The sequence below is a fragment of the Asparagus officinalis genome, unplaced genomic scaffold (assembly GCF_001876935.1).
Source record: "Asparagus officinalis unplaced genomic scaffold, Aspof.V1 AsparagusV1_Un94, whole genome shotgun sequence".
NCBI lineage: Eukaryota > Viridiplantae > Streptophyta > Magnoliopsida > Asparagales > Asparagaceae > Asparagus > Asparagus officinalis.
The window spans coordinates 22530-31563 of NW_017972360.1; the positions used below are offsets into that span (position 1 = coordinate 22530).

The 9034-nt window shown below is 36.7% G+C and overlaps 1 protein-coding gene across 1 annotated transcript; it reads right to left on the reverse strand.

The window, feature by feature from the left end:
• Positions 1–448: 448 nt before the first annotated feature.
• Positions 449–7392, reverse strand: LOC109827227 (cytochrome b561 and DOMON domain-containing protein At3g61750-like). The gene is made up of 4 exons (XM_020394191.1): positions 6917–7392; positions 4576–4972; positions 2049–2332; positions 449–1002 (listed from the first exon to the last, which is right to left on the reverse strand). The coding sequence occupies exons 1-4, from the start codon at positions 7097–7099 to the stop codon at positions 742–744; spliced, it is 1125 nt and encodes a 374-aa protein (XP_020249780.1). The 5' UTR covers positions 7100–7392; the 3' UTR covers positions 449–741.
• Positions 7393–9034: the final 1642 nt, after the last annotated feature.

A 9034-nucleotide genomic window follows, 5' to 3' on the forward strand; every position in this document is an offset into this window, starting at 1 on the left:
AAAAGAAAATTTCAAACCCACCAACCATGCACCTAGTGAATATCTTCTACTCATTTTTTTTACAAAGAAGAAAATACGTCTTTGGCACACACAACAACGTAACCACCAACCACAACTACCGTGTTTTTGGTGCACATGGGGATCAAAACCCAGTTCCCCCATCAGGGAACGACATGGCTTTGCGATGTGACCTTCTGACTACTGAGCTGCCCATGTCTTCTAGGTCTTTGGGTATCTTGATTATTATAAAAACTTTTATGTACACATCATAGAGACTATGCATCAAATATGGATACGAGTACATCTCCTATAGTACACAGGCATACAATACAAAATTCAGACCCACGAAACGTGCGCTAAAATTACATCTTGATTAGTGTTAATTTCTGAAGTAGAGAACGGATGGAGAGTTAAATTTGGCTGTCAACAAGATGGAATACGGTACACGTTTAAACAAGCATCCATGACCATTGATCTAATTTTTAACAATGGTAATTACAATAAGCATGCAGAAGCTACATGGGAATTACGTAGCAAAAAAATGCATTTTTCGAATGAAATAACAACCAATCTTCAACTACATTTTTGCAGGATGGCAAACGAAAAAGAGTCATACTATACACGCTGCCTTTAAACAAATTTGTATCTAACATATGTTACAGACAAAATTTATGAACACCATAAGAATAAAAACCATACCTCTTTATATGGCATCATGATCATCAATTCCCAGGTTGCATTTTAGAATGTAGGAGGAATAGAAGTTTTCTGAGACCATCTTGTCCACAAAAATATTTCTAAGACAACTCCCGTAAGTAAAAGAACAGAAAGGTTGATGCCATAACCAATTTTCCAAGAAGTTCCTGCAGAGCCAACATGGATCCCGAGGTAAATGTTGACTACTGAGAGTAAGAGATTGAGTCTCCCAACTCCATGATGGTACCAATTCCAGAGTCTACGGAATTTTGAATCTTTGTCGGGTCGGAGAAAAAATGCTATTACCTGTGCAACGGAAACAAAAATAATCAAACAAGGATATAGGAAACCATCAGAAATTGGGTGTGAAAGAATCCAGTTATCTGTTGTCAAAAAAAAAAGTGATTAAAAGAAATGCAAAAATTATGCTATCATAAAAGAGTGACACACATAGCACTTTCAATTTCTCTTCAGAATAGGTGAAATTTTAAAGCCAATTCAAGTTCTACTCATCCGAATAATTAAAATCTCTGATAGTTTTAACAACAGTGATGTACCCGAGGGAAGGTCTAACAGTAGACCACCTATGTTTAATGATAGCAACTATGCTTATTGGAAAGCCACTGAGGGTTTATATATTCAATTTATTGAATCAAAGTTCAAAACTAAGCGCTGGAGTTCTGTAGAAGATTGTTATAACACAGAAAGTTAGATGAGTTAAAGTAGAGTTAGAGAAAGTTCACCAATTACAAACACAAAAGATTTAGAGGTGGTTCGTCCCACCTAATTACAGTCTCACAAATTTCATTTACAAATGAATTTGACATATTCTGCCAGCCAAAATTAAGTATCCTAAGAAATTTGTTAGGGCTAATTTATTCAAATCCCTTTGTTCAAAACATTCCATATATATATATTTAAATAGGTTTAAATAACTTAAAGAGGACATTCTTTTTTTTAAGGCTAATTTATTCAAATCCTTTAAGAGAACAGTTTTTTTTTATAATTAAATAACTTAAGAGGACAGTTTATTGTTATTGCACATCAGACAGGATAAAAGTCTAATTTAGTTCTATAGGACTAAGTGGTAGAATTTTTATTTCATAGTTTTTCTTGACTCGAATTCTCATAGCATAACATTAAATATGAACGCTTTCATGCTTTTAAGGGAAATATGGAATCGTTCTTCAATTTTTTAACCCATCATTACAAGTGTAGGAATGATATATTTGCCTGATCACCGTACAAAATTTTAAAAATTAGATGAATGAACCATCAGAAGAGAAAGTTATAACAGATTAAAATAGGACTGATAAAAAAAATTCAAATTTCTGATAGGTCAGTTCACTGACCTGAAGGATACCCAACACAAGGATAAAAATTCCAAGGCCCCTGTGTGCAGAGACATCAGCATGCAGTTTATTGTAGAGTGCAACTCCAGCAACCACACCCGCAAGTCCGATTATGAATCCAATAAGCTGAACTATCGCATGAATATAATACCACAATGGATCTGATCTCTTGAAATATCTTGCAACCATGGCTCCAATTGGTAGTAACACACCCCATCCTATTATATTCAATATCCCGTGGGTTCTTTTTAGTTGGTACGGATAGGAAGAAGCAGAAGATGTGCCTGTAATTAAGGTCAATTTCAATGATATGAACAAGAGATTTCAGCAGTGATTTCTATAGTACGAACAAATTACAATCTAGTTCCTATACTGTGAACAAATAAAAGTGGAAGATACCCATAGATACAGATATAACAACAATAGCTTCATTTTGATAACAATAAATAAATTGCTAAAAGGTGCTAATGTCCAAAGTAAAAAAACAAAAAGATGCTAAAATGAAGAATGTTCTGAAATTATTCAATACTTCAACTCTTAAAGATATAAATCAGGTTGCGATTAATTATGTAATACCCAAAATAGCCTCGCATGCAAAGAGGACATGCAGATAAAAATTATGCCAGTATACCACTGGAAACAAGAATTTAGGGCATGCTTTCACTGGGGTTTTAATAGGTTATAAGTATAAATTCAAAGATTATTTTTCTGGATATTGCAACAAAACATTAGGACTTCAAAAATCAATATGTGAAACAAGAATCAAGTGCTACCAAATATGAATGACAAGAATGGAAAAACAAAGAACCAAGGTCAGCATCTCTTAAGTCCTTGCCACTGCACTAAAACCCCAAAGTTATAGTGAGGGTTGAGGATTGTAGTTTTTATTTTATAACATGCCCCCACGGGTTGAGAGTCCTTTTTATGGGCCGAAAGCTGGACTCACGAATGTGGGCAGTCAAAAATGCAAACCGTTAACAAGATCAATTAAATACATCATGGACCCACTACGGGTATTTTAGTCATTCAACAATGATCAATAGACTCAACAAAGTCAAAAGAGTCCACAAAATGGCGATGGATACAAAACTCCAAAATCCCAAGTCAAAAACAGGTTGAAGTCAGTTGTGCAGCAGACTGGCACGAGGTTACAAAAAACAACGCAGCCTGTAAATCCCGTGGCTATTAACCCTGCACAAGATCAGCCCTGCGTGGTTGATAACCCCACGTGGCTGGTAACCCCGCATAGCTCAACCCCACGTGCTACATGAGGTTCTTGGGGATGACAGATAGCTGTGATGGCGACCTTTGTCAAGCGTTAGATCACCGAATGCCCCATATTAAATGCAAAAGATATCACATTAGATGCGCTGCAATATAAAGTATGACTCTTGAAGGCTGCATGCCTCTAAACCCATGTGGTCGTAACTTTAGTCACAGGGTTGATAAAGCTGCTGCAGTCGCTGCAGAATTATATGTGATCTGATAGACGTAGACGCGCATGAGGACCAAGTCAACGCCCCGTGACCAAAGTCTGAAAAGTATTGTGCTAGTATTCAATGCACTTACAACAAGCGTATGATTTTACTCGTGTAGGCTAACCTCGCGTGGAGCACGATCTTCAGCCTATAAATAGGCCCCCTTCATCCACATTTAAGGGGTTCGGGGATCCTTCTTGAGGTTGAGCTCCACGACTTCCCCTTTTGCTTGCTAAGTTAACCTCACTCCACGACTGCCTGCACTTAGTAAACCTCACACCACCATCTAACCTTGTGATCCAAGAGTTTTATGCCCTATAACACTTGGTCCTTGGTCTCGTGTTGGCACCCTTATAGCCTTGCCACTGAAGCTCGGGTTTTTAGCTTGTCAACAAGGTGATCCCTCTCTGACGAGTTGAGTTCCAGACCAAAGGAGCTCCCTTCAACTCCAAACTAAAACAAAGAACAAGATTCAACAATAACGACACCCTCATGGTCAATGGAGCAAGGAACCTAGTCTCTTTCGGCACACTTTCCCAGAATCAAGACTTGTAATTTTTTTTTCCGTTTTTGAGTCAAGAAGAACAATGTGCTACCATATTTTGTAAACTTCTTTTGACATTAAAACAAATAGAGCAATATCTTTTCTTTTTAACCCGCTTTAAAAATTTGTGACAGGTAGGATCCGGACCGAGGTTACTATGATACCATCTTAAAGTCCTTGCCACTGCATCATAACTATGTATTTAAATGGCATCATAACTATGAATCTGTGAGGGTTGAGGCTTATAATTTTTATTCTAACACCGTCCAAGTCCATCAAGAAGGCTCTGAACCTAGCATCATACTATATTTTGCCAATTTAAAAAGGAAAGATCATGTTGTTTTTTGTAAAGACATTCTGGAAACATAGATACAATTGTTTCTCATCAGTAATTAATTGAATAGATAAACAGTCATAACTCAACAAAAGCAATTACATAGTTCTAAGGACAAATCCATAAAGCTTTCATTTGGTTAAGGAAAACGAAGATGTGAAGAGGACTAACCTGAAGAGAAGTCAAAAGAAATAGATGTCTTATCATTGTGTTCCTTTAGACGGTTATTAACTGGAATTGATGACCCAAAAGCAAACAGAAGGTTTTGTGTCGTTACAGCAGTTGAAAAGTTTAGCTGAAATGCCACATAAATGTTGGCTTTGTAAACTACAACTACAGGTGCAATATTTGTAGTTGACAGCTTTCCCTCATTAGCGACGACTTCTGAACTTGAGCGGCCACGAAGATAAAATTGTTTGATATGAGGTATTCCAGTTTTACCAATCCAACCGACCATAGCACTAGAGCCGGTCATCATTCCATCCTTGGAGAAGCCAATCCCAACCCATCCGAGAGTGTATACAGTGGATAGTACGATAGTCAAAACATGATTCTCATCCTGGGAGTACTGAAAGGGGATCATCATAATGTTAGAAAAATGAAAATAGTTGTATAACTCTATTAGTATAAGGATTGCCCAAGCAGAATATAGTATGGAATGTTCCAAGGATAGATTGAAAGTAATCACTAAATTTACATTTTGTGCAATTGACTATGCTTCACAAGGATATGACGTGTCTGAAAACTATGCAATAGTGATAGGAAACAGCTCTAAGGAAAAACTGATGAAATTTTTGTTGACAGGACACACTCAGCAAAGGTTCTTATACACACATTGAACAAAAATGCATAAGTTATAAGACCTTAGAAAATTATCTGGGCTATCTTCTGCATGCACCCAACAGGAAAAAGTATCATAGGTAAAAGTGTGCACAAATATTCACTAAATCAGAGTATGTATATCAAACAGAAGTATGGATAAACTATGTACATCACAAAATGTTTTTGGGCTTTGATAGACCTATCTTTATGTATAAAGAAGGTAAAATGTTTCCTCTTTTTGAAGTAAAAAGTGGCTTCAGTAGATATATCTCAAAGTCACTATTACATTTTTGAATTATCTATCTTCACAGATCCAACCCATTTTTTCGAATAACCACAAAGAGGATAATGCAAATGAAAGATGTACCTTAATTCTGACTACTACATGTAATAGTGATATTTAACATGCATATGTTAAACTTCGAAAACTAGGCCTGTCCTTTTTGGCACACACTTTGGATTTATCTCTGGCAAGGCTGCATATGCAATATCAAACATGACGTGGATGAATCACCATATTTTACTAGGAATAACTTGCATCCGTATCATAGCATCTGTATCATAGATTATACAACACTTCCAGTGAATTCTAAAATTCTAATGCAGGCGGTCAACAAACTTATTACAGGTTCAAAATATAACAGTTCTTATTTTATTTTTATGACTAACTGCAGATCCTAGTCATATTTGAGCTTCGACTCCAGCACAACAAAATAAACAGATCAGTTCCTTACACAAGCTAAAATACCCAGACAGGACTGTTCATTTAACCACCAATAACTACAGTGATTTTGGTGAACTCTTAATTATTCTTTTTTCCCCTTTTGCATCATAATTTGATAGAGCAAATGAACCTGGCGTATCTGGTAAGCTTGGCATATGACAACCAACTTTACAAGATCTGAAGAAAACCAACCACGAGTCTCCGTATTTATTTAGATAATTAAAGCATAAAAGGGTTTAGGTCCTCTAGAGAGGAGTTGGAGAAAATGACAGAAGGCATAAACTAGAGTACAAGGTAAACTTTCAAGTTATTGTTTTCCGTAGAAAAATACTTTTCTCAGATAAACAGAGTCCACAAAGTGATCATCTACGACTACCAAGTAGACAACCATTAGGATTGTGTCATACATCCTGCTAAAATCATCAAAATTGATGGGTGGACAGATTTAAAATTTAGCCTCATACCAAAAGCAAAATGAGCATATGAGTGTTTAATGTGTAATTGAAATATAATACAGAATGCATTACATAAAGTGGTCTTAGGTTGTCCTCTCTCAGTTTTAAGCTCCATCCACCATAACAAATTTGTAGCAAATCAAACAGAAGATGACAAATTGACGCATCTGGGTTAGCATCTATGGTCATTTGAAGGGTGCTAACGTTAATTTGATACCAATTAGAGACACAAAGGCCATAAATGATAAAAGGTAAATTCCAAAGACGGCGTCAATTGTACGTCTTATCTCAAAACAGAATACAACCCAAAAATTCCCCTGCATTACATTGATCCACGGGTAACACTGTCCTTGACGCACCAACTATCCAGCGAACAGATATTACACATTCAATCAAAACGGGGGTAAATTGTATGATATTGACATAGCACATTCAATCAAATGGCACAGAATTGGAGTAGTCAGAGTCGGCTCCTAAAAACAACGGAACGGGACAGAAAATAGAAAGTTACCCTGAGAATGAAATTGTTCCACACAGGGCGGCAACTGAGCCCAGCAGCAGTGAACGCGGAAGGCAGCACTGAGCTCGGATCCACACTGCAGCCGTCCGTTTGGGAATCAACGGTCGAGATTAACACTGACGAAGGAACGACAACAACCAGCAGCAGCAGAAGAGAGAAAGAAGCAAGAGCCATGGGTAGCGACAGAGAGAGCTGAGCTGAGAAAAGAGGAGAGGGATCTGCTCTTTTCTTTGCTAATCTGTTTGGGCATTAGAAATTGGGCAGCGGTGGTTGATACATAGCTTGCGTCTGAAGAGAGTGGGAATGAGAGTGACAGCGATATTTGAGGGTGGTTTTTTTTTTTTTTTTAAGAGAGAGAGAGAGAGAGTGGAGGAGTAGTTGCTGCTGATGTTGGTGCTCAGGAACAACTCTATTGTCTCTTTCTCTTCTGATGAAGATGATCTGTAAATGGGAGATGGATAACGCCGACTTCACAGCGGTATCGAAGGGTTTGACACTTCCCCAAATAGTATTGATTTCACAAAACCCCCCAATTAAGTTTAGCCGTTTCTCAGACAACCCCCTTATAACTCTCAAAGTGTCACAAAGCCCCTTAAGCTTTGCGTTCTCAGAAACCGTCCTTCAACTTTTAACATTTTTTTCACTGGAAAAAATATCCCCCTGTACTTACTGTACTTAGGAAATAACTAACATATCATTGAGGGAAAAAATGCTAATTTACTTGTTTTCCGTTTAGGGGCTAATTGGTTGGTTTCCAAAAACCCAAGAATAGGAAATTGGAGCTTGGAAATCTCCAAAATTTCAATTTCTATCATTTCCATCCCTAAAACTTACCCATAACATCTAATAAAATATTATTTTCATCCAACAACTCATCCACATCATCCAATAAAATATTATTTTCATCCAACAACTCATCTCATATCATCCAATAAAATAAACCAAATAAAAGAAACGGGTCACATCATCCAACTCATCTCATCTCCATCTCATCTCATCTTTAAAAATCACTCACATCATCCAATAATATTGTGACAATTCATCTCATCTCATCTCCATTTCATCTCCACTCATTTCCTCCAAAAAAACAAGGAAATTGATTTCCTTAAGTGTGGGTCACATCATCCAATAATATAATGACAACTCATCTCATCTCATCTCATCTCCTATTTTTAAGAATGAACCAAACACAAGAGAAGAACCTATTTATAAGAAATATGTTTCCTATTCTTTGATTTCCTTCTTTTTTAACCAACCAAACAACCTCAAAACAACTTTTCTTAAAAAAATTCCCACATCATCCAATAATATTGTGACAACTCATCTCCTATTATTTGATTTCCTTCTTTTTTTAGCCAACCAAACAACCATAAAACAAATTTTTAAGGAAATAGGTTTCCTATTCCTTGATTTCCTTCTTTTTTTATAGGCCGCATACGTTGTACTCCTTCCCCACAATTAAGGATTTCCTTTTGAAGAAAAATTTAAATATTTGTCATCTACAGGTGGGGCGGATCCGGTGAAAAGTTTTAAAGTTTTGGAGAGAAAATTTAAGGTGGTTATTTATTATAAGGAAAATAATTTAAGGACCCAAAATATAAGACCAATGGAGGGGACATGTGAGGTGTCCCCTCCCTATTGCATAATAAGTTTGCTGTGTCAACTCATTATGCAATAGAGAGGGGACACCTCACTTATCCTCTCCCTTGGTCTCATATTTTGGGTCCCCGTAGCAATACCGTTTTAAATCACTTTAACCGAGAAAATTCAAACTGATGTCCAATTTGAGGGAAAAACGATAACGCTCTTTGCGACTTAAAGAGGTGTTCGTTTGCAATAAAGAGTTTAGTGACTACACAATCATAGTGCAAGTGAATAGATTTAGTGGCTAGTATCATACCACGCTTTTCAATCTACTTCTACACTCTTCATTTGGGCAGATAAAAGTTGAAGTATTAACAGAATTATTTAATATAAAAATGGTTATAACTTCATAGTACAGAAGATATGTGTGCATTTAACCCTATTTAGAACCTCACAGAAGCAAGGCCTTGAGACAAAAAAATTAACGAATAATATTTACTGGGAAAGCCTTGGATAAGATTACGG

Coding starts and splice junctions, on each gene's coding strand:
- LOC109827227 (XM_020394191.1), bottom strand. CDS start 7,099: ATGGCTCTTGCTTCTTTCTCTCTTCTGCTGCTGCTGGTTGTTGTCGTT. Junction 4,973..6,916: donor GGAACAATTTCATTCTCAGG/GTAACTTTCTAT, acceptor ATCCCCTTTCAG/TACTCCCAGGATGAGAATCA. Junction 2,333..4,575: donor TTCTTTTGACTTCTCTTCAG/GTTAGTCCTCTT, acceptor CCTTAATTACAG/GCACATCTTCTGCTTCTTCC.